Here is a 25,939-nt window from a genome sequence, read left to right as displayed (position 1 = left end):
AATTAGACGCGCTAAATTACCGGAAACGTGAACTCGTTCGTGGGTTTCCGTTCTTCGTTCGCTTCCATCATGTTCGATCTTACTTGACTAAAGTTCAAATGTGGAATCCCTCGTACGAGCTTGAATGTTTACCGCGATTCATGCTTCTTTAGGATTATGGCGGTGAGATCCTACTTCAAACGTTCAACGAGTGGCTTCCTTCCGTCGTAGTAAGAGCATGATCGCGCTCGTTGCTAGACGCCCTGCAAGCTTCAGTCAGGATCTCGCGCTGTTAGGGTCGTCATCCCCAGAAGGATGCCGCGTGATGCTTTTCATCTTGATCCTCGGCAAAACGTTGTAGATCCAAATGCAGCGCGTCCAAAGAACTACTTCACAAGGAGCTGCGCTCTCCTTGCATACGTTTTTCTGAACGATCAGCCACTGGCGTCTTGTGCGATTCATACTTTGCCGCCTGCCACTCGCCTGCACTCGTATGAAAACTCTTTTTATTTTTTATTATTTTGCGGCGACTTCACTTACTGAAGTCCATTACCGAAAGGGCTCTGTATAGCAGCATGGGATTTCTAACCGAAACCATTCGATGTGCCAGTCACGACACTGACGCCAGATGCACTTCTGTCCCTGCTAGGCTGCACAAGTCACCTGGTGCAGCGACGACGATGAGTTGTGCCCAGCGATGTTCGTCGAGTCCCAACTGGACACGCCGGATGCCGACTACCTGGACCGAGGAAAGCTGCTGGAGAACCTACTTACGATATCGCACAGTAAGAGCGCTTCTGTTTCAATAGGCGTCGCTAATATGCCTCTGCATCAGCTACGCTATCTGAGATCGAGGTTCGCATAGTTTAGAGGCGATCTGTGCGTTACTGTAACGCGCGAATAAACGCACGCGTGCAGAGTAGTTGATGTTCGTGAGTTTGGAGCGTTGCCAATGCGTCTATGCAGGACAGAAGTTTTGGAGCATTTGTAAAGTTTTCTTCCGAGCTTGAACCTATGCCGGCCGGGCGGCGGTCGAACATGGTCGAGGCCGCATATAAGCGGCACTCCGCGCGTGAGCACAGCAAAATAGTGCGGTTTATCAAGCCCGGGGACACATACCTTGCACGTTTTACATACAGCTCGCGCCGCACGTGCTGTGCGAAGCAACGTTTTTAGATCTCTTTCAGTTTGAAAGCTCCGGCGCGTGGAGTGTCGCCTTTCTCTTTCCTGCCGCGCGGTGGCGCTCGCCACACTGTTTGCCCCTCCCTATCGTCGCCGCCGCTGCCGCCGCCTTGTCAAAGTAGCGGATTGGTGCGCTCATTTGGAGGCGACGAGTCACATCCGACAGTCGTGAATTTCATACAAATATTCCGACTGCTTACTCTGTACACACCTATAAAGACCGGTCTGCGTGGAAGTGTGGAGGGTGCACCGAGTGCTGTGCTTGTAGGTATTCAAGACACACTGAAGAAATCGAGAGAATCACACCGCTGTAAGCAAGCACACCTGCATGACCTGATTGAATCCAGAATTCTTGAGTTAACCTCTGAACCTAATGACTTGCCCCAGCACAGTGGCAGTGACCACATTTACTCCAAGGGAGAAGTAGATGAAAGCATATCATACTACTTTTCGGGCTATGTGGTGCATAAATTCAGCAAGAGTACAACATGCCCTTCCTGCATAGAGGATATCAGCTCCCCAGTGCCAGTTGTTAGCAGTGACTCGTACCTCACCGTGTACAGGAGCTTCGAGCAAGGCTGCCTAAAGCATACAAAAAAGATGTTAGAGTTTACAAATATTGTAAACAGAGCAGTTTCAACTTCATTGAAAGAAGGCCCACTTTTCGCAGATATGTTTTGGGAGGTGTTAGACGAGTTGGAATTGAGAAACCTTGCGCGGCTTGGATGCGCAGAGCATATGGCCTCTTTTACATGCCAGGTGCTGAATTTTGTCATAGTTACACGCATGCACTTCTACGCGAGAGTTGTGAATCGCCGGCTGGAAAGCAGAGAAAAAGTCACCATTGCAAATAAAAAAGCTCGTCTTCTGTAGGCATTCCTTCCGTGTTTCGTAACAGGTGTGTCTGCATTCAGTGTTTGTGTGCATTTAAATAAATGCTCTAAGTGAACGGGAAAAACCCTGCTCTCTGTGCTGTGCTCCTTACGTCGGTAACAGAGCGCGGAATTTCGTGACTGTTCTAAAAACAGAACGGAACATGGATATTTTAAATCTTCCATTATGGTTCGTGAACTATTCACAAGAACTATTGATAGCGTTACGCCAACAGGCACTAAACTATCCAGGATAAACATCGTAAATACGATGCGATAGATAAAGCGCGAAGCAAGTAAACGATCGCAGTTTTTCGCGATCTTGCTTCAGCCTGCTCTTTATCTCACCCTTACTGCTCAGGCCAAACAGTTCTTTAACCATGAGACTGAAGTTTCTACGTGACAATTAAAAGACGGCCAACAAATTTGAATTCTGCGCGTTCGCGACGTTATAGCGGATGAGATCCGGCGGAGAAGGGTGCCGCAACCGCTGCCGAGCGCGAGCTCTCCGGGCCGACAGTGACAGCAGCGCCGCATGGTGAGTGGAAACGGAAGGGGGCCGCTTTCTCGTGCGCGGCTCGGTGGGAGCTTGCAAACTGAAAGAGATCTAAAAACGTTGGTGCGAAGCAGCTGTCACAAAACAAAGCACAGTGGCTCCCCTTCGTGCGGAGGAGTCCGCCTTGGCTGCTGGGGCCAGGGGCACGGTGTGCGACTGATAATGGGAGGAGACAGCTCCCCAGCTGCAGCGGCTGGCGAGCAGAGCACGTGCTGTTTTGCTGACGGACGTATTGATGCGCACGCAAACGCGGATGCGAACTCGCCGCGCTTCCGGTTCTGTTTTCTGTTCAGTTTCGGCGGCCGCGTCTCAACCGTGCGGTGATCAGGAGTCTCCCCTGGATGTGCGTTTTTTTGTTAAAAATGTGCACTGAGTTATGCATATTTAACTCGCGACGTTATTATATGCACAAGTATGCTAGTTTTTTAAATTGTGCATCTAAATTTTTCTGGTGTTGATTAAGCTCTCCAAGAAGCGTCCTTATTGAGATGTATTGTTTTTCATTCTTCAAGCACGATCACAGCAGCATAGAATCAGTCGCTATGTTTCCTCTGCTATTCCCCAGTATTTACAGGTGCTGGAAACAGGCCGCACATGCTCCTTGTCATTTAACAAAAGCATTGAACCTGCTGTAAAGTGGTTGATGATTTGTGCTTGTGCCTTTTCACGGCAGCGGGGACACCGGTGATCCAAGAGCGGACTGAGTACCCATGCCCACTGTGCCGGGGAACCTTTCGTGCCCTGGGGGACCTCGTGATGCACGAATGCCCCAAGGAGAAGCCCTCTCAACCCTTGCTCACTTGCTGCTTCTGCAGTTTTGCCACTGAACAGACAAGCATCTTTAGGGACCACCTAGAGGCGAGTATCTCTAGTATCTCTCAAATTTCTGCACACCACAGACAACAGAGGTACATTCTTATTTTTTCCCCTAGCAAGGAACTTACTTGCTTTTTCACACAGCTGCGTCTGCATGAGTGAATAGTCATTAAGCACACATGATTGCTTCTAATAATCCCTTTTCAACTATATTGTGGCATTATAGGCAGCTAGTGAATATATAATGTTAAATCAAGGTTTCAGAATTTTCTGAGCAGGGGTATAGTTGGGCGTGCTAGTGTTGGGATATTTAGAACTACAAAAAAATAGAAACAGGTGAGGGTAATAGACTTGTACTCTGTAGTGCATTAAAAGGGTAAAAAAGTTTAGCACCAAATCAAGGTAAATTGATTTAAGATTAGTGTCCCAAGACTGAAAAGTTATTTTTTGATGAGGATAGAGATTGGATATGCCAGAAAATTGTGTAAAGTAATAGACACGTTGCAAGGGCTCAGGTGTGTCTTGTGAACTACACCTGATCACATGCATTATTTGCTGTCCACTCACTATTGGTTGATTGCTGTCATGCAGCACTATATCGGTGGTCAAGGACAAAAGCAGCATGGCGAGTGCTGTTGAGATACAATAATGCAAAGTGTTGTTCATTTGCGGTCGCCTTGCATGAAGCCATTGTGTGCATCAGTTTCAGAAGCACAAGCCAAGCACAAGTCCTCAGAGTCTTCCTCACTGCTCTTAGCAGCAAGGCCACCATGTGATGAGAGGACGTACATTATGGAGAGGGATATGCATTATGATGGTGTCATCTCTCATTTCCTATGATTACTGAGAGCCCAGGATAGCCTGCATCTTAAGAATGACATCAGTGTCCTCGCATTGGGTGGAGGTTTAGTAGGGGGAAAAGTTATGGACTTATTTTGCGATTTCTTCCCTTACATTTTTTTTTTTGCACAGAAAAAAAAAAAAAACGCTGGTAGAGATTTTGAGGAGTAATCTACATGTTTAGTGTAATCTCAGTCTTCTATTATTGTTTCCCTTTGATGTCTCTCTGTCTTCCCTCACAAGTCTCCATCTGTTCGTACTTCTAAGCAGCACAACATGCACTTGCTTGCCAGTGCTTTCCAACTAGACCAATCTGCCTTTTTTTCACACGGCTGCTCTGCGCATGCACGTATGCACGCCTCTCCTACCCCAGCTCCACTGTTTCAAAACTGCCAGCTCCTACTATGCATGTGATGGGCACAACAGTCCACTTTCACTTTTGAGCCGGGTTTGCTTGGGACGAGCGCTCTTTCTACGTTTTTTTTCTCCCAATTAGAGACTCTTCGCTATGCGTCGCAGCCTTTATGCTCCCAATTATAGCCCCCTCGATACACGGCATGTGCATGATTTTCAAAGAGCTTCTGCCCACTCCCCAGACGGCACCACATCTTGTGGAAAAGGCCGAGCACTTCTCGAGATACAGGCAGCAGGCACTATTCATATTTGTTCAGGCATACCCACATAGCCTCTACAAAACTAAAGAACTTGGACCTCAAATGCAGAGTCTGAAACAAGAAGAGCTACTCTTTTCACAGCTAGAAATTCCATTGTTAATCTCAATTTACTGCACCAAGCAAGATATCAAGACTGACAAGAAGAAAGCATTCTGTGGTTCAGTCATTACACCCTCAACAAATATGTGTTGTCACACTGATAAGACAAAAAGCTTACACAACCAAACGTGACCACAATCAGACTGTGCAATAATATTGCTACGTATGTTTGGAGGACGATGACGATTCCTTGGTGCGCTCTTGTGATATATTGTGAACGTTTCTGCTGTCTCAGGCCTTCGGACTTTGGCCTCGTGAATAGCTTTGCCATCATGTAACATTTGGTGAAAGTTGCCAAATTCAATCCCGGGCCCCAAGCTGGCTCTCCGCAGTGGCCGAGGCCTCACCACCGTTACCATGTCTAAATAGCAAGATGTGATTGACTGTGTGCTTTTTCCAGTTTTCCTGTTTATTGGGGCTCATATTTTGTTGCTATTCTCAAGGCATCAAGCACTGCCACTTCAGAACAAACTTCAGGACCCCTGCCTTGTGCATCCTTTTTATTGCCTGTCGTTTTGCCATCAGTGGGAGTGAAATTGCACTTGCTGTCTTGCCGCCAACAGTTGCACACCAAGCCATCTCTGCGATGCGGACACTGCAACCACACTTTCCCCTCCGAGGCCGTCCTGCTGAGGCACCTGCAGTTGCACGGTTCCAGCCTGCCCCTGCAGCCCTTCATTGGCACAGCGACAACACAGTACCCTCTGTACTTGTCGCCACAGATGACTGCTCTTTTGGCCAACAACAATGGCACACTCTGTGTAGTCGACGCACCCACTTTCATGGTGTCAGGTGAGGTGCTCTGTCAGTTCTGCTCAAGTTCTTTGTTTATTTATTTCAGTAACCATTTTAAGGTGATATAGGGCAAGCAAAGCAGCGGTTGTCGAGTTGGTAGGCGGCTGATATTAGGAAGTTAGCGGGGATAAGGTGTCCATGACTGGCACAGGACAGGGTTAATTAGAGAGATATATGAGAGGCCTTTGTCCTGCAGTGGGCTTAATTAGGCTGATGGTGATTTTAAAGCAGTGTCGTCAGCTTTTTGCGCTGGAAAACTAAGTTCTCTAGAGGGCGCATTTTTGTGTAGGAATGGGGTATAACCCGATTTTTAAGAAATCTGTTCAGAGTGCAAGAATCAAGCAAAACCGAGTTTTACCTGTAAACAAAGGGGGGGCTGCAACTGTAAAGTACCAAACGATCTCTCAGCTCAGTCAGAAGAGAAAAAAAATTATACAGTGGACCTAATGTTAAATTCCAGGAGCACACTTAGCAGCCGACACAACCAAGATGGAAGCGCTCAAGCTACGAGAGAGCGTCCAGTTGCATGTTTAATCATCCTGTTATATGTTTGGTTCTTTGTCCTCGATTGTGGTGCTTATCTTCTAGCCTTTAAAACATTCAAGCACGAGCTCGGCCATCTTGGTTGGGCCAACTGTACGGCTTTTGGGGAAGCCCACTTCTCTAAAAAAACTATGCCTCTGTAACCTTTAACTCTCTTCTTCCCACTGCTAAAATTTTATATGTAGCCTATTGGAAGCTTTTTTGGATTAGATGATGTAAAATTTTAAACATGCAAGTGCTAGAAACATTATCTATATACTTGTTTATTAACTCGTTTCTTGTTACTGCTAAGGGACCACCAAAAAGTTTGCAGTCACTGTCATAGATAAAGCACACCACTTCACTCTTCAAAGTTACTGCAAGTCTTGAGTCCTGTTGCTGCCTGTCTGCCTGCTTAGTGACACATTATAGTTTTCTAGTATCCTAGTTAATTATCATGCTCATGCTGTTCAAGGGATCTCCTGTAGCAGATGCTGAAAGTGGGCATTTTCAATTTTGAACATGGAGCAACAAGTGTGGTGCTGCAGAAGAACGGCAGTTTCTCTTTGTATTCGTATGTCACTTTTGTAAAGCAGCTGCATGTTTGGAAATGGTACACTGCATCCGAACTCTTCAAGCATCCCAAGCAGTGTCAGACATTAATTTTTTTTAGATGGATGGGTAATGTTTTAGATTTTTTATTGAAGTAAAAACTGCATCCCAACCCTTTGGTGGGCCCTGGGAGTGAGCAAGAAGAAAACTGCTTCCCTTGCCTCGGTGCATATTTGCAGGGCATGCTGTTTATTTATGGCTAGTGTATCTTAGATAGTGAGTGCTTCCGTCGCTGTATAGCTCAGCGACACAGTGTTCAGCAACCTCTGTTGTTTACCGCAGTGCCTCAGGACCAGCACTCGAGGTACACGTGCACCTTGTGCAACTCCATGTTTCATCGACTAAGCCTGCTGGCCGAGCACGGTCTCAAGCACTCCGAGTTCCCAGACATCCACATTCAGGACAACTTCCTACTGCCGGGCAGAGGCTCCCAAGAGCCACTCGGAGGTGCGCTTGAATGTGAACTTCTTTGACAAAGATCTTTCTCGCAGTGTGAAACTTGAAACGGCAGGCTGCATGCAAGCCATGTGTCTGCTATATTTCCCTGACACAGGTGCTTTCAATCGTGGCTGAGTCAGTTCCTGATAGAAGTTTTACGCACACTCAACACACTACAGTGGTCGACCTGCTGCGTGCTAGGTGGTGTTGCATACACATGTAATTAGTTGTGCAAGTTGTAGCAAGCAGATGTGTGTGGAATCCAGTAGAACTGAACAAAATGTACTTTTTCAGAGAAGTATTGTTGCATAATTTTCAAGTTATGTGCTCGCAAGCAGTTTGGCCACTTATTAGTGTGCATATGAATGTTTCCAAGCATAACGATAGCAGTGGCAGCTCCTCGATCCGGACCACTCAGTATTGGGCTTGATTGCAATTGAAATTGGTGGCCATGTAGCAATTTTGGATATGCACTGAGTTTGGTTGAAAATGCACTCATGCCAGTAGTATTGTAGTAGGCAATGAATAATGGTGTATGTTCAATTTCTGCCTAGAAAATTCGACCGGTTGCTAGAAATTCCAGGCTGCTGCACTCCGTGTCTTTCACCATACAGACTCCCTTTTAGAACTTGCATAATGTAATTTTTTGCCCTAGAGGTATGCTTAGACTGCAGAACTTTGTAGAATTAATTACTGGTCCAGGCTGGTTAGTGTTTCAGTTACCATCCATTGATGCACAAGAAAGAAAATGCTGTGAGCCTCCTTAAATGTGCCATGGGTGCCATAGATGGGTGGCATAGATGTAGGTTTTGCCACATCTAAAAGTCTGACGACCCTGGATTGGCAGACATTTCAGCACTCGTCTTCCTTTGCCTATCTCTTGTATTATCGCAGCAGTGTGTCTATTGCTAAATGTTGACTGCAAGCGCTTTTTATTGACATTATGCTGCTGGCAGTTTCTAGGTGAAGTAAAAATCACAACAATAAAACAATAATGGTTAAGAGTCGTCATAAGAACTTTCATGAAGCTAGGGCTTTGAAATCACAGAATGCGCTTAATAAAACGCGTTCCAGTGCTAGTTGGTGATGCATTGTTTCTAGAGAGGTAACTCAGTGCTTTTTTTTTCAGACGAGCACACAGACAGACAAACATGACAGGACGGGTGCTATTTTGTCCAGAAAAAGTGGCACTGAATTACTTCCCTAGAAACAATGAATTCACAGAGTTCTTTTTTCAACCATTAGATACAATGAGCATTAGTGTCAACTAACACACGACATATTCAAAAGGACATGGGATATAGTGGCGAGTGGCAGCCATAAATGTTTGTACCATTTTAGAAGTATCTTCTGCAGTGTCCTGCTGAGTGTCGCTAATTCTGAAGGTGATATATAGTCTACAGATTGATCACTCATGGCAACCAGGTGACGAGGTAAACTGGCAGATGACACCTCCCATAGGACACATGGCCACATGCTCCCTTTCAGAGTGCCATGAAGTAATCGACCATCCCATGCTAACCAAATTATAATTATTTTCTTTCCCAAGCCCCCATGCCCATTTATTTACCAGAGCTCTGAGCAAAATGCATGCTGTCGAGTAAAAACACAATACATATAAAGTTAAAAAAGAAAGCCTTTTATTTTTTTCAATTGTGGTTGCTTTCTCACTTGTTGACTTGTGCATGTGCATTGGCAGGGACATACATTCGCACACTTGTTTGCTCTAGAACACAGCTGACCATCTGCTCGCCATCTTGACACTGCTGCCACTCATGCAGAACTGCGTGTTGTCAGGTCATGTTACAGGACCTCAGGTGGTCTAAATGAATTCTCTCCACCACAGCGTTCTCTTCATAGCCCATGTGTCATTTCAGGGCGTTAAACCTCACATACCATGCATTGAGTGGGAAAGTTGGAAGGAAAGTTGAGAGCTACAGTTTTTTTTTTTGTCTTGTACTCGCCTGTGTTGTAGCCATGCCGCCGCTTGTTGTCTGCGCAGCACTCATGTGCTGCCAGTGCCGTGTGGTGTTCACCCACCCGGTGGCTCTGGCAGCTCACTCCTGCGACACCAAGGTTGACGTCAGTGGCCCTTCGTTGGTGAGCCCCATGGTCACGTTGGCGCCCCTGCTCGAGCAACTGCAGTTGCAACAGCTGCAGCAGCAGCAGCAGCAGCCGCAGCCACAGCCACAGCTGTCATCAGCAGCAGCAGCCCAGACCTCCGTGCGATTATACACGTGCCCCTACTGTCCCTACACATCTTACCTGCTGGCCAGCCTCATCAGGCACAAGGAGATACACTTCACTCACCGATGCACGGAGTGCTCCATTCGGTTTCCCACAATGCCCGCTCTCATACAGCACAAGCAGAAGGTGCCACACCTCCCCCCCAAGCTCCACTTTTGATGGCCATAGATGCAAAAATCTCTTGCATGAAACTCTCATGCATGTTTGGTTTGGTGGCAGAGGGAATCTTCAGTTACTAAATGGCCTGCTGTCTTCACATACCGATATTTTCCCTTTTCCTTTGGCTTGGGTGCTGGAATTTGACTCAGTGCCATTACCATGGCTTGTTGATTTTCTGGTGGCAGTGTGCGACTGTACAATTTCATTCATTTTGCTTCTGCTCTGATGCACTGACATGACAGCATGGCAGCGTGGTAGCTGTTGAGTTTGTAGCTCTTTGTTGCTAGTTCACTGTACCACTGATGCTTAAATGCTTCGTTCTCAAGGAGGACAGAAAATGTGCTCAAGCTGTGCAGAGCTCAGATTAGGGCGAGCTCTTGTAATATCTTAGCTGTTGAAAAAAAAAGTGCCTAGTTGAAATGAACCAGAGGTTTAAATGACCATCTTACCTGTTTCTAATGTGCACTTTTTTTTAAAAGAAAATTGAGCCTCAAATTCAAGCAAATATCATCACAATATGCTATGCTGGTAGTTAGCATGGTTGGCATCTTGGAAATGCCAAACTACGTACTACACTGTCTCATATATTTCTACCTTTTTATTTAGTTATCTTTTTTACAAAAATCATATTCTTCCTTTATTTATTTATTTATTTATTTACCCATAGCGCCACAGTGGCATTACAGTGGGGGGTAGGTTGTACAAAGCAAAAAAGAATTATTACAAGGGCAGTCACACTGACAATGCAAACACTTCATTGTCAGTAATATTAACAAGAAATGAAGACAAAACATTCCATTCTCGAACATTGCGAGGGAAAAAACGACATCTTGAACATATCGGTTCTTGACCTGAATTCGCGCACTTTATGGTTATGATCAACCCGTTCGGATCTGTAGTGTGGGTGAAAAATGTACTTCTCTCTAGAAATAGAAATCCTATTGTAATATATATTATGAAAAAATTTAAGCCTTAATTAAGCCTTAATTAATACAAATGTGATCATTCATGATTCATAAAAATGGTGATTTTTTTTACAAAAATTGCGGGGCAAAGCTGCAGATTCTATACACATTGTGCTAGTGCCCGCTCTTGCCAGGATGCATGGAGCTCTATGTGTCTAAAAAAAACTCGTATGCAAATTGATTACATTAACGAAAATTTAATCTCCGTGTTATTTATCCAGCTCCTCACGGTGGCAGCTACGTTCCCATTTGAGCAGTACGTAGCATGAGAGGAAACTTGCATTTAGTGTCTTTACTTCCAGTAACCTCCAGAGCATGCCTCACACCAGAATCCAAAACTACAGGACTGCTTACAGAGTTGTTTGCTACTCAATCAGGCTATACGGCCAGGCCGCACGCAAGTGTGGAAGGCATGAAAGGTGCATTGTGTTATTGCTGACAACCTCTATTTGTCTTCAGCTGCTCGCCTTGCGGTTGCATTGATATGCATCTGTTGCTTTTAGGCACGCTCACCATGATGACGGAAAATACAAAACAGTTAAGTGACCTGTAAGCAGCCGCAGTCGGCATCCATGCGCAGTGAGGGGGGTGCGCAACTTCTCCGCTTATCGAAAACCGCCACCGTGCGCGGGGAGGGGGTGTCGGTCCTGCGCGTTAGCAGAGAAGCTGCTCAAGGCCAGCAGTAAGAGGGATGCGATGGAGCCCCGCAGCAAAAATGCAGCCACGCTGTAGCATCCCTGATATCTCATTTGTCTCGCCTTTATTTATGGTGCCATGTTTTGGTTTCGATTGTAAGTCGACCTTCCACTTTGGATTTTCAAATTAAGAAAAAATAGGTCAACCTGCAGTTGTGTAAATATGGTAACGCGATCCCACTTATTGCCTGTTGCTTTGAGGGAGTAGCGGTGAAATAAAAATACTTGCTGCCGTATGTTTTACATGCCAGCTGTCAGCAGCAGAGGTAAACAGCAAGGCTAGGTTAGCGCTGCACTAGTAACTGCTGTAACTTGTGCAGGCACATTTACTGCTTGAGAATCATCAGTTGGCACTTGGGTACGATATGTCTGTTGCGACTGCACATTGCCAACTGACAGAGCTGGGCGTGATTTTGTTTGTCTCGACGTGCCAGTTCCAGGATTGTGGCATTGATTTGTCACGTAGAGCCGTGGCCTTTAGTTTGAAATACACTAGTTTGTGTGAATTAATGAAATAGGTGGGGGCTATCGCAGGCACCTTGTCTAGACACAGTCTTGCTGTAAGGTGTGCTTGGTACTTGAGTTGACGATTGTGCTCTTGAATATTGCAGGTGCACCCAAATATAGTCTCTGTAACTCCAGTGCCATCACCATCAGCACCACCACCAGTGCAGTCCGTGAACATCAATGGTCCTCACAAACGAGGACGGCCAAGGAAAGCCGACAGTGAAGGTAAGTCTGCCGTCCTAAGTATCAGCTGCAAAGCCATGACTATGTATGTATTATTTACTATTCTTTTCAGCTAGTTGGTCCATGGCGCACGACAGGACGCAAAACTGGAAAGACTTTAATGTCACAGTGCTACACATACTTTCGTAGTTGCTCTACCTACTGTATCATAGCATAGAGAAACACATCTCCATGTCATCTAAATTGGCTTCAACGGATTCAGAACGAGGCTGTAACTTGGCTTTCACTGCATGATTATCAAAATCATGTAGTCACTTGATCACTTTTAATCTTGAAGTCTTGCTCTTCATGGCAGCAACGGCAGTTACAATTATTATTATTATTGTTGAGGGGGAAACTCGGGGTACCTTCACACTGAACATACTGCGCATTTCTTGTTCTGATATTTGAGCCATATGTGTATTTTTCCTGTCTTTTCTGTTAAAGCTGAGCTGGCAAATGCTAAACACCTGTGGCACTGCAAGACCTGTGGTGTAGGTCTGCCGAGAGGCTCTGAGGAGGCCATTTCACACAAGTGCAAAATGTTCCGGTGTCCTCACTGCAAATTCATGACCCACAAGCCTAACGGACTTGGAATTCACATCAACTTTGCTCATACTTTCCGGTAAGTGCACCTGCAGTCTACCCGCAAGCTGGGATATGAGAATTCCTGGCACGCTTTCGCTTTCTCCGTGCAGCGCCTGCTGGAAGCATGACAGTCATTTGTCTTCTCTTGTTTTATAAGATTTGATCATAGAAGCGCTAGACATTGACGACAGTAGCAGCCAATATTTCGAAATAGTTTGGTCAAGTGTTCATCCCTATCTGATACTGAGCATTGTAGCAGATTATGAATTTAGACGGCAGTTCCTGCATCGTGGCTAACAAAAAGTGCTAACAGAGGTTGAATGACCATTAGTCACTGAATGAATACAAATGGTGTTTTCTGTCTCTCTCTCTCTCTGTGTGTGTGTGTGTGTGCGCGCGCGTGTGTGAGAGAGAGAGAGAGAGAGACTTTAAAGAAGGGCATGCAAAAGATAATAGCCAGTTTGGTCCAAATTTTTTATTTCTCAACTTATCTTGTAACCCTTGGGGCTTTGTCTGTCTCATGACAAAAAAAATCACAGCTGCGAAGCTTCTGTGAAGACTGTATAGCGTACAGCTGTGCTCAGATGGATGTGTGCTAATGAGTTATTACTTCCTAACTGAGACTCGATGCTTGCATGACAAAGGAGCTTAATTTAGACTGCTGTCATGAAGCATAGCCCGTTGTGTCAACCGGCAGTGCGAGCGGGGCACTTTTCTTTTTGTTTTTCTCATCCTTTTTAATATATGTCATGAAGCGTTTGTGCTTTATGTGGTGCAGGCTGGGTAGTGTTATGTTTATTTCTTTTTACTGCCCTGAATAATTTATGTCATGCATTGTAAGGTGGCCAGATATCACTTTACCAGAGGAGAAGAGATGTTAGCAGTTGCTTACCGTAGGGCTAAGCCACACTGCACTTATGGCAACCCGCAATAGCATAATTTGTGGAATTGACATTAGAGTAGCAACTTAGACTACAATGCTTGAAGATAAAGTGCTGGATTCAGAGTGCCATCGTAAACGTAGCATTCATGACTACACCTAGCCCACTTAGCTGTGAGGTATCGGGTTTAACGGTGTCGCAAACCATTGACATGAAAACGATGCTATGCATGAGCATGCACGAATTGTGCTGCACGCAGCGTAGCTGTGCAGATTGGCCCAGAGATTTTTGTTTCTGGTTTGTGACATATGCTTTTGTCCCTGTCCACTGTGGCTTAACCCTTCATGTCTGCAGTGTCGCAAATTCTTGGCATGCCATTCGCATGCCATGTACTCGCGACTACATAGAGCTTGCATATACAGATCTTGATGTCGACATGTTCTCAGTAGCCAGAGCTTTCTGATCAGTATTGATTCACACTGCACCTTAACTATTCGAACCTCGTAAATGTTCAGAAATTGCAAAATTTCTCATTCATCAGGACTCGTGCCCAAACATTGCATTGTTTCCAAACAGCGGCGTTCACTAGTTACAGCATCTCATGCTTCTTCCTTCTCTTTCCCACGCAGATTCGACAGCTGCTAGCACGCAGCACAAGTGCATGTACATAACGCTAGGCTTTGCATGAAACCGATGTTCTGAAGGCCGTCGTGGACTGCAGAACAACATGTAACGTGTACTGCCACATGGCATGTCGTTCTCTCATACCACAACGCACTTTGACTGGCTGTGAATGCGTCAGCGAAGAAAGTGAATGGGCACCAGTGCTCCTATCGTTTTGAGTCGCTCTGATAGGAGACACGCGGTGCGCACAGAAGCGGGGGCCAGCTGACATTGTTTCGTGGCAGCCTTGTTCATGCTATGCAATTTTGTCTATTAGAACCTAGGCAGTGCTTATTTTGGGACTGGAGGTCATTAAAGCGAATGACAAAAACAAAAGCCAGTGAGCAAGCCCGGCCAACTCTCGCAGCATAGTTTCGTTTTCGCACCTTTGGTTTAAAACAACATTTGGACTCATTGTGGGGCCTGCAATGCAGAGAAACCGGTAGTGAGAGCTAAGCTGGCAAGGCACTGTTGAGAACAGTGTGTTTGCAGTGGCATTCCTCGTACGGCGGTCTCTCTTCACACGTCGTGAGGGAGCATGGTAGCTCACACATTAGCCAAAGCTGTCACTCTTCAACTGTTTTGCGAGGAGTCTGCCAGCAGCAGTGTGCCAAGCTACACCCCACAAGTGTCACTCCACTAGCAAGGAGATATCTTGCAGTGTTCTATGACATTATTCAGTATGCAACAACAGCTTAGAATGCTTCATGAACAGCAGTTTAGAATGCTTCATGACGAGTTCCCATATCATGTAAGCATGAAGCCAAACTCATGTTAAACTTTTTTTCACTGAGCACGATTTCAAATTTGAAATTATTGTATCGAAATTAATCTACTACACATTTCTGCTATAACTACTTGATTCTTATTACCTTTCTCTTATTTGACTCCTTGCAAGCCTTATGGGTATAGCAAAACTTGTGTACAGGCAGGCTGTTTACAACACTGTTTTGAGAACAAATATTTATTTATAATTGAAATAACATAGTATTGATTATTTGATGTTCGAAAGTATTCGATTCGATTCACAACTTATCTTTTATTATTCACATTCGCCTTGCTACCAAAAATTTTATATCTGCATGCCTCTATTAATAAGCCTGTATAATCACCCGGGGAATAATCACTCATTGGGTGGTTGCTAATGAGTAATTACTCCTCCAAGATCAGCAGTGAGTGTCAAGCGAAATGTGTGTCCCTTTCTTAATTCGCCTGTTGCTGTAACCAGTCTGCTCATTCTGTCGTTACCTGTCATTCAAGCCTTCTGTTCATTTTTTTTTCCCCTCTGTATGCACAGGTGCCAGAGATGTGGTAAAGCTTTTGTAACCAAAGAAGAGCGCGTAGTGCACTCCACCTACATTTGTCCAAGCAGGCCGTTCAAGAATGTCTCGGAAGAAGATATTCCACTGGCAGTGCTCAAGCGACTCTCGGAGCTCAAGTCGAAGCGCCCAGAAAACCCTTCCAACTGCTCCTCCGAGCAGCCATCCGAACATGGCTCTGGGCACCAGCATGAACCCCAACATGGAGGTGACCCAAGAGATGAGGATGAACAAGTAGTCTTTAGAAAGAGGGGCCGCCCACCAAAATATAGACCACAGGTATGGCCTTCCGTCCACCTCTGCCACTTTGCAGTTGCTGCGACACGGGGTTATGAAGAACTGTGAATAGCTTTGCGAGACACACCAGGTCAGCCTGGCATCTTTTGAGTGCATACAATGCATTTTTGGTCTCAGATGGAATGTGGCACCCTCATGCAACATAGTAGGGCCAAAAAAAGTATGAATATTTCATCAGAGCCATGTGCTGTTGTTTTTGTTTCTTTCTCAACAGCGTTCCTGCTTTCTCAGTTATAGTGCCAAAATCCTTAACATGGGAGTCATGACATTTCTTTTAGCTGAAAGACTGCAGTTTTGGTCCAGAGTTTCATTTATATGCATGAGTGTGTGTTGTTCTCCTTCCAAAGCGTAATAGAACTGTGCTTCCCCACAGGAGGCAATACTAGCCTCCCAGCCAAGCCAGGCAGAACCCAAGGCTGTTGCCAGAAAGCGTGGAAGGCCAAGAGGAAGGCGGAAACAGGAAGCGTAGAGGTGAGCTGCACGGTGCGCTTTCGTGTGCTTCATGCGCTTTCAATTAAATGCTGCGGATATCTCATGAACATGGCCTAAAAAACTGTTAATGCAGTCTAAGCACGCTGGTTTCGGCTCCCCCAAAAAAACGGTATACAAGACATACAAGTCTTGTATGAAAATGATCATGCTTGGAGTGGGTGAACTTTTGGATGTGGCTTTAAGTAACTGTGTGAACTTTGGCCACGGTTTCAGATGCTGGGGCCGTCGTGCTGTGCCTAATTCTAGGCGTCAGCTGCACCACTCCAAGTCTGCTGCCATCATTTACAAGAACTCTCAACAGGGTTGGCATCGCCAGTGCTGCTCGAACACTTTCTTGTGATACATTGGTACACCCCACCTGTTCTCAAGCTATCAGAATACGTCCAAGTGCACAACTCGTCTCAACGCACATGTTGAGCACACGACAGCCGCAGCCGGTGACACAGTTCATTACGCTGTGCATTCTACCCATGGAAAGAGCCTGTGAGGCGTAAAGCAGTGCATACACAATGCATTACCTCATCTCGTCAGCTTAAAGCTTTTGCTGCGACGTCGCATCAGATGAAAAGCGGAAAAATTTATGGTCTGGAGCTGTTTTTGGGGCGACACACCTTATACTACTGCTAGCTGTTGTATAATTTGTAGGATTGGTTGTAGCAGTGCTCAAATTAAGAACATAATTTCTTTTGCAACTAAGCCAGAAACACAGTGTGTAGTCATATCACAAGGAACAAAAATTTGGATACCACACAAAGTGCAAAAAATATATATATATATATATATATATATATATGCATAGCATGAGCACACAACTGGAACAAAACAGTGTAGCCTGTACTTGCAACATGGTTCGTGCCCGAATTCTAGGCTGGGCCACCCAGGCCATGAGGAAACTTCAGGAGCACAAGTTTGGATGTGGTGGTAAGAGGGGGGGGGGGGGGGGGGGGCACATCGGGTCTTTGCAGACACCTGAGCGCATGCAGCTAAAAATCTTCACAATAACATCTGAGACAGCTGCCGTAGCCACACCATGCTTCACTGCTAGCAGAACTAAAAGAGGTGCCTTGCTGTCGCACTTAAGTTTTGCTAGCTAGTATACAGTAAGGAAGCCAATTTGTCTATTGTTCACTACATTTGTACACGGCTGGCAAAAACATGGACAAGCATACTACTACATATAGCTGCAGTGCTTTTTTTTTCCCCTTAATGGCTAAGGCAGCGTTAAGCGGTGTGTACTTAAGAACAGAGTGATACGGCCCTGCCGATGTTTTTGTCCCGTTCTTTAGAAGCTATCACTCTCTTTTATCAAAAAGTATGTGCCAAGCTTTGCGCAGAGTGAACTGAAGATGGGTGACATGCATGTATCTGCACTGCTTATGCCACGTTGCATAGTTTCAGTGCACCAATGTTAACAACAAACAGGCTGAGACACTGTACAGTTCCTGAGCAGTGCAAGCTAGGAAGGAGACTCCAGGTCTATGGAATGCATTTTGCCATGTCCAATAAGTGCAATCTTCGTTAGGGCATTGACAGGGAGCCAAAGGAAGGGCCAGTTAGTGCATTGCTGTTGTGGTGATCTTGAGTGTGTCCTAATAACTTGTTGCAGAATCATGTTGTCACCGTGACTCCCTTCCTCCCCTACCTCGCTCCTTTTTTGTAACTCTCCCCGAGCTTGTCCAACACTAACCTGATGTTGCCTATAAGCCATCTCCAAATGTTTGTATGTAGTGTCCTGTTTTGTTTCGTGGGGCGGTTTAAGCTACTCTGTTTTGCATGAGCCAAAACAAGCCAGTATTCGCACAGCTTCTGTGAACTGCCTGCAGATGACAACTGCCTCATGCATGCCAGATGAAACAAAAAAAAATTTTGACTGAGGATTTGTGTAACATGGAAGTTTGTAGACATCAGTGACGACAAGCCAGCCTGTGCAACACAGGAGATGCAGCGACTTAGTATTGTCAGCATTGTCATTCTGACCTAGTGTGCTTTTAATGTCGCCTCAGCATCTTGTTTCCACTGGTTAGCTTCCACTTGTGCTTGCTGATTTGATCTTATGCTTTTCTTTTTATTAATACTGTTTCTACTGTGAATCAATTGGCCCACAGTGCAGGCTAAAATGTATTCCCTGCTGAATGACTCTTGGAATGCACCCTAACCACTGCCTTCTGCTTATACTACATAGAGAAGGCTAGAATGGACAATCGTCAATCTGCGTGGCGTGAAGCTGACACATGAAGCGCAGTGGTTTGCAGGCATTTTTGTTTAGGGCCAAAAATGGGCAGTTCCACCTAGCTGTCACTCGCACCTAACATTCTTTTTCTCATCGTAACTCGCTCACAATCTCAGTTTGACTAGGAATCTTGCTTGATAACCAAATGCACATGTCGCATTTGCTTCACTAGTGTTGTGGAAGATTTCAGATGCATCAGCTGGCTCTGCATTAATAAATTCATTTTCATCATGAAAGGATTGTTTGGTGTGCGACAGCATATAACAAATTTCAGAAAGCTTGGCTCAGCTGTTCAGGCTGCAAATCCTTCAAGGTCACTGTTGAAACCATTACTTATACAGCTCAGCCTTCTGTGTAGCCTGCAATTGAGCTTTGAGATCTTATGTGAGCACAGTCATGGATAGCAGCCTTGCTAGCCTCTTTATCTTATTGAAGTTTGTGTTAAAGGCAGTGCCGATGAGCAGATCACACATAGTTTCAAAGTTTGAGTTAAAGAGTTGCTGTACTTCACTTATTCTTTTACGTAACCATTGCATCCTACGGGGCTCCCCTCCATGTTTATTAAATATGTGCTGGCATAAATAAGCATTTTTACTTTTGGCATTGTCCTGAGATCTGTTAAGGCAGTTATTTTTGGTAATAAAACAACGTGTACTTTTAAGTAATTGTTTTATTTTCCGCATTGTGCGCCACAGTAACACAAGTCAGTATGAAGTACTCGACAAAAACATACCACAGGGTGTGTAATACTCGTGAAAAGCCACAAGTGCAGCTTCTCGTAAACACCGAAATTGCTAAAGGATAAGCGAGAAGTTACATGATCCTTTATGTGCCTAGCGCATGCAACTTATCATGCAAGGCAGCAACATTGGTTTTTCACAACTGCATCAAAAGACTAAGTTGAAAGACCACGCCGCTTTAAACGGGGCTAAATGGCATAAAACTGCCCCAGACTGCCACGAGGAAGAGTATCCTATTAACTAATAAGAGATCATTAAAGATAGTCATCCCTGAGGAAAACTTCTGATACAGCTCGCACTCATAGCTGTTTACTGTACTTACGAGTTCTTACACACTACCTTTGGTGCTTAAGAAGGGACTACATTAAATCACAGAGCTTTCATTCATAATGCATTGAAAGCGAGCGCTTTCATGAATGAAGCACATCAAAAAGTTTGGTGTCAAGATCCACCATCACATAACTGAATATTAACACAATACAGACCTTTTACAGGTCTAATGTAGCTGCCACAGAAAAACATCTACAGCATTCGGCATGCAACTTTCATACAGCAGCAAGCAAGCCAATCTGTACTTGAGTGGAGGTGGTATGCCTCTACCAATAGTGCAGTCTGTATACCGCACAGATGTCGCAAGCATTGCGGCCAGCACTTCTGGAACCAGTGCTGTCTTCAAGACATGCAATGCCTGAATTTGCCATGTAACTTCCCTGCCCGAGGAAATAAGCCCATATTAATGCTCCAATGAGTTTCACAGATAACCGCTTCTAAGCTAGCAGTGTACCAAGCAGTCCTGTGGCTGCTCACACACTGGTCACGCTTCATGCAGTCATGAACATGTATCTCGTTGACTCCTTGAACGTGTCTGGCCTGCACCACAATCTGGTTTCACACAAGAGAAGCATGTCGCTGGTCTTGCCAAGCCTGCATGGAGGCAGTGTGGTGGCCATGATGGCAAATAAATATAGCGCTGTGAAAGAAGGGATCACAAGGAAACAGCAACGGCACAGTGCAGCACAGGCTACCTCCAGCTGGGGCACCAGAAGGAGCGGCAGTTATTCCAAACACCACGACTGTAGACCCCAATCTTGTGCCGGCGCATCTCGTAGATGGTCGTGTTGATGGCCACCAGCCAGAGCTGCTGGAACAGCATGAGTGCCACAGGGATGGACACCAGCAACGCATACACGGCAGACACAAAACACAGTGATATGCTGCAAAAGAGGTAACACAACATTGTTAGCATTCCAGAAGCATGCATATGCCCAAAGGTTAAGTAGGTGCATAACTAGTGTCACATCAGTCCATGTATGTATGTATGTATGTATGTATGTATGTGTGTGTGTATATATATATATATATATATATATATATATATATATATATATATATATATATATATATATATATATATATAAAAAACTCCAAGTGTGTGTGTGTGTGTGTATATATATGTGTGCACACATACAGTCCTTTGAGGTGCCACAAACACAATAAGCCTGCAGCTTTTTCTGAGAGAAAGTTACACCTAGCAATGATTTCTTTTGTGTCAGATGAATTTACCACTCTTCACATCCCAGCAGAGGAGCCTTTTTTACTGCAGCCAGCCAATGCAATAAACATTCCTCAAAACAGCAAGCTTCAACGTAGTCATGTGGATAGGTTTTGTAACCCATATCTTTTTCAATGCAGGAATATATTACATCCTACATTTTTACTGCCACATTTCTATGCATGTTAATTCGTCCATCCGTCCGCAAGCATCTCACATGAATAACGACACCCGTGGCTTTGTAAGCGTGCACTACATCCATGGCCACATATAGCAGAAACCAATACATGGCCATGTGGGTACGAGACAGATCATCTGTGCTATTGTGATAAGCTTGGAAGAAGCAGTAAAACCTCGTTAATTCGGACTTTGAGGGGGCAGAAAAAACGTCCAATCATCCGGACACTGAATTATGGAATGGCCCGCCAGAGCCGCCAAAACCTGATGATATTGAATTTTTATGGCACAAGGGCATCTGCGGCCAAAGAGCGCCATGGCACAAGGTGTTCTTCGTTTGCTCAAGGTGGGGTCAAAGACCCAATGCCGCCGCCAAAACCTGTTCGCGTGAAAGTAAAACTTGTTTGGTATAACGGTCATCTACTTTTGAGACGAAAACTTCGCGACAACACCGATTTTTCGCTGTTCCATCAAGTGCTTTAATTCGTACATGGCCCATCGTAATAATAAACGAAATCAACTTTTTAACGTTTGACTATATATAATAAGCCATGTATCAAAATTCTAGCTCCTATAATTTATTTCTTGTGATTAGTTTTTTGTTTAGGCAACAAAAAAAGTTTTAACAATGGTCGACTTTTTTGTCGTGGAGGAAATCTGTGAGGCAGTCACGAATGTGGGCGGAGCTTCACTGCTTAAGTTGTATCCAACTATACAGCAGCACATAGCCCAGGTTGCAACAACAGGCTTTAACAGGAGCTTAGCTTAGAAGCACGGACAGAACAGGCGGAAGGGAGCATTAAAATCTGCTCCTTTTTCCTTTACACAGCACCTTTAATTCACTAACATGAGCTTGGCACAGAATCGTTCCAGTAATAATAATAAACATCATCATCAGCACAGTTATGCTCATTGAAGGACTAAGGACCCACCCACTGATCAATCGCCTTTGTCCTGTGGCAGCTACAGCCACCCCATTCCCAGATCTGTGCTTTTAGGCTGCTGTAACTGCACATAAAACCTCAGATGCCCAACACGGTTATCAAACATTCACCACCTCTTAGGTTTAGCTAGTTTCTAAGTAAACAACAGGTTTATAAAAAGATGAGCTAACCAGACATGCCACAGCTCACAATGGCAAGACTACCTACTACCCGACACAACTAGTGCTTCTTTTACCCATGAATTGAGAACTTTGCCCAACTTCAATCAGGCACGAACTTGTTCTAGCACACAATACGCAACCTTCAGTTTTTTACGTTTACGTGTGCTCCATTATCTTACTCTTAAAACTATTTTCAATACCAAATTTCAGTACCTTAATGCATCCTTACAAGGCCTTATTAATATTAAGAATCTGGGTTAAAAGCAGTGTACTGTGCAACTAAACTACTGAATGTGTGTGTATGCATGAAAAAGGTACACTTGTGCAAAAATACTGAGCACTATTGTGACACATAACAGCCATTGGTATTGTGAACTAAGTGGGTCACAGATGTGGAGTCTGGCATGTGCCAAACAAGGTCCACCACTACTGATGTCTATCCAAGCACTGCCACTGTGACAAGCTGCCACGATTATTTAGGTGTACACAACCAAGAGAATTGAGAAATGGTGCACTCACTGAATGTCTTCATAAACTTCAAAGCAGTTGTCTGGGATAAGAAACGTGTCCCACAGCATTTTTGGCCGACAGACAGTGGTCAGGGTGAGGTTTGCGCCGTAGATCAAAGAAACCACCAAGCCAACCAGGCCAAGGATGAAAGCTCGATGGTTTTTTTCACCAATGCAAGTGTCCAGCCTAAAACAAAGGCCAAGCGTTAAACCCGACACAGTACAGTGCCCTTTAACTTGCGCCAATTCTTTGGAATACAACCCACACTTGGGCCCCTCATGCAGTGTTTATCTCAGCACATATTAATAATAAGTAAACCTAAATTTTAGTAAAAATGACTGCCTAAAAGGTCATTAACCCATTTGCTTCCTCCGTTTTGTGCATAGCCCCACGCAGCCTTCTGCACTGTATTTTGGAAGACGGCGCACTACCTGGGCTACTGCAAGGTATGAACAATAACTTGTGCTGTAAACGTTGCAACGGAACCATTCTTATTTCATTTTCGTCCCAAAACATGTGCAAATCTTGAGCATCTGGAAATATTATTTTGTGTGGAAAATCTTGAAATATTCAGGCATGTGAACAGCCACATTACATTTTTCACACTCCAAGTTACTTTCACTCCTTTTGCCCTGCACTTTGCAAACTAAGCAACTACATGATGGGTTTGGTTGGTATATTGGGAGGTACACGACTAGCAAAATGGCCTCACTGACACGCTTCCAGACTCATTGGGAATGGTGCTACAGTTGATTTTCCCTGCAGGCTTCTCCGGGCAACACAGCGTTTTCAATGGTATGTTCAATAAGATCAACTTTGTAATTAGTAAAGCACAGTTTTTTGTCCAGTCGTTTTTTGGTACAGTATGCTGCTGTTACCAACAGCCAAATCCATCACATAAAGGAATACTTTCTTGTAACCTTTGCCACATTTACGCAATATAGGGAATGATTCCAGCTGTTGATTTTCACTGTCTCTGCCCCCCACACTTTAGTTATTGTGGTGATGTGGATTGTGGTGCTTCGTGTGTACAAGGAAGGTGCCAAGGAACTAGAAAAAGGCGCGTGAGCGTCCAAACACAATGCAGTTGGTTAGAGCTCGGCACAGGCGTGGCTGTGGCTTGGTAGTGTTGTGCCGGGGCGCATCTTCTTGAAGCTTGGCATTCGAGGTCAGCTTGCCAGGTCCAGCTGGGCACCTAGGCAGTGCTGTGGCATGTTGCAAGTTGCGCGTCCGCGCCGTAAGTGTCGCCACGGTCGGAACGATTGCAGCGATCCTGGTATCTGGCAGCAAACGCGGCTGGAGTCAATGACACAACGCGTCTGCGCCGCCAGTGCCGCCGCGGGCAACGCTGCAGCGCAGTGGCAGCAGACGACAGCGACCGGCGCAAGCATAGCGAGCAAAGTTTTGAGCAATTTATGTTTTTACCGCCAACTCCCAGGCACCGCCACCGTCGCATTTCAAAATCGTCCCCATTGGCTCTACGGGAATGTCACACCCTTGACCTAGGTATGGGGACTGGCCCCCCGCACAGCACTGCACCACCCTTTGCAGCCATGGCCTGCTGCCAGCCGACGGCTGCTGCCACCCGATGCCTCACTGCCAGCTCACCTAGAGCTCTCCAGCACCACGGCACCACGTGTGGCTGCAGGCACCCCAACCGATGTCTGCCTTCCCAGCCATTACAGTGCCTTTCACAACTTCAGACACCACAATAAACGCCCGCCTTTTGCATCGGACGCGTATGCCTGACCAGCCGGCACTACTGTCATCTTCGCTAGACTGAAACGTAGGATGTTTATTTTTCATGCTGTTACTCGTGTCCGTGTCGCTTTCGTCTATGTCCTCGTTTCTAATGCACTTGTACTGTGCATCTGTCTATGCTCTCTGCCTGTCCATAGCTCCTGGGTGGACCTGAGCCCAATAAGTCCATCACAGTTATAATCAAGTACAACATGTCCTTTTAGGCTTGGTTGGCTGTTTCTTCTTTCCTTTGCCATGTCTCTCGTTTGTACCATCATGGACTGTTGAGAGCACTAAGATTCCTGCATCCCTGCGATGTCATGTTAGCATTAAAAGGAAGCTGAGAAAGAGATCTTTTTCCAACCAAACTATTTGCGAAACTAGTGGACAAGTAGTGTCTTCTGGCATATAATCTACTAATCTTTTTCAGTAGCATCCTCTCTTTTTACTTATTACAGCAGATATTTTTCCAGCATTCAATGATTTTTCGGCTTCAGGGACTTTGGCCCAGTTGCCACTGGCCAGCGAATAGCCACCTTCAGAAGCAAATGGGTTAAGCCATGCAAGCAATGCAAGCAGGAATGATAGCAATATTGCTTTCACCACAGAAAGTACAAAGGCACATCTGCTAAAAATTTGAAGCCATGGAATCCATGAGCCATACAAAAGGCTTCCAAATTTCACAAGCAACTATTTTCAACTCTATCAGCAAAGATGTAAATGCAAACAATTAGAGAAATGCCCAGAAATTTACGGCTGCACCCTAGCTGCAATATTTCTCACCATTATGAAAAGGGACAATCAAGAACACTATCTGTGAACAGACGAGAGAATGAATGCCTCCTAACTATCAACCACCACGGTGGTTGCAATCAAATCCCTGGTCATGGGATCAAATGCCTAATCTAGCTGCTGTATCCTAATAGAGTCGAAATGCAAAAATGGCACACAAAATTGCTCTAGGAGATAAAAATTTATCTACTATGGCAACTCTTTCCTTATCCCCCGCCTTTCTACACCCTCATTAACACATGGTTTGGGTGTCTACCAGGAGTGAGCCATGTCCTTTCCTTCCTCATAATCCCCGTTCCCCTACCCTCTGACTTACCAGACACAGTGGTGGTCCCTCTTGAGGAAGCAGCGGCCGCAGAGGTGGCAATGGCTGCAGCGCGGTGGCTGCACCACTTGGCACACAGAGCACTTGGCATCTTCCGTTTCCGAGTAGGGCACATTGACGCTGCAGACTTCGGCTGACTTGCCAGCCTCGAGAGTAACGCCTGTGGCCACCAGGTCAGGCGGGCAGCTATGCACTTGGTAGGCACACAGGCAAGTGAAAGCAACTGCCAGCATGAGCACAGTGTTCTCCGAAAAGAGGATCTCGAGGTAGGGCACCACTTCGAGCTGGAACACGCCAAGCAGCACGACTAGGGACGTCACAGTCCATGACAGGAAGAATCTGGCCACA

The 25,939-nt window shown here is 45.3% G+C and overlaps 2 protein-coding genes across 6 annotated transcripts in view; one reads left to right on the top strand and one right to left on the bottom strand.

Moving 5' to 3' along the window:
* The first annotated feature begins 41 nt into the window (after positions 1-41).
* Positions 42-19,311, top strand: LOC144136708 (uncharacterized). 3 transcript variants are annotated; one of them, XM_077669252.1, is made up of 11 exons: positions 42-162; positions 629-764; positions 3,263-3,447; positions 5,582-5,810; positions 7,230-7,394; positions 9,388-9,485; positions 12,063-12,183; positions 12,628-12,805; positions 15,610-15,910; positions 16,302-16,399; positions 16,634-17,199. In XM_077669252.1, the coding sequence occupies exons 1-10, from the start codon at positions 157-159 to the stop codon at positions 16,395-16,397; spliced, it is 1,515 nt and encodes a 504-aa protein (XP_077525378.1). In that variant the 5' UTR covers positions 42-156; the 3' UTR covers positions 16,398-16,399; positions 16,634-17,199. The 3 variants fall into 3 exon arrangements, with proteins under 3 accessions (XP_077525378.1, XP_077525376.1, XP_077525377.1); XM_077669250.1 differs by having other exon boundaries at positions 48-162; positions 9,388-9,758; positions 16,634-19,311; XM_077669251.1 differs by having other exon boundaries at positions 61-470; positions 9,388-9,758.
* Positions 19,303-25,939, bottom strand: part of GABPI (zinc finger DHHC-type palmitoyltransferase GABPI) — a 33,733-nt gene continuing 27,096 nt past the window's right edge. For 2 of the 3 annotated variants that reach the window (XM_077669253.1, XM_077669254.1), the window contains exons 3-5: positions 25,583-25,930; positions 22,744-22,920; positions 20,275-20,604 (exon numbers count right to left, since the gene is read on the bottom strand). In XM_077669253.1, the coding sequence (XP_077525379.1) occupies positions 20,412-20,604; positions 22,744-22,920; positions 25,583-25,930 (718 nt within the window). In that variant the 3' untranslated portion in view covers positions 20,275-20,411. Of the gene's footprint in view, positions 20,605-22,743; positions 22,921-25,582; positions 25,931-25,939 lie in introns of all 3 variants that reach the window. The other variant, XM_077669255.1, reaches the window with a different exon arrangement.

This window comes from Amblyomma americanum, chromosome 6 (assembly GCF_052857255.1).
Source record: "Amblyomma americanum isolate KBUSLIRL-KWMA chromosome 6, ASM5285725v1, whole genome shotgun sequence".
In the NCBI taxonomy this organism is placed as follows: Eukaryota; Metazoa; Arthropoda; class Arachnida; order Ixodida; family Ixodidae; genus Amblyomma; species Amblyomma americanum.
Note: the sequence above shows the minus strand (reverse complement) of the source record. Positions and strands in the feature narration are given on the sequence as shown.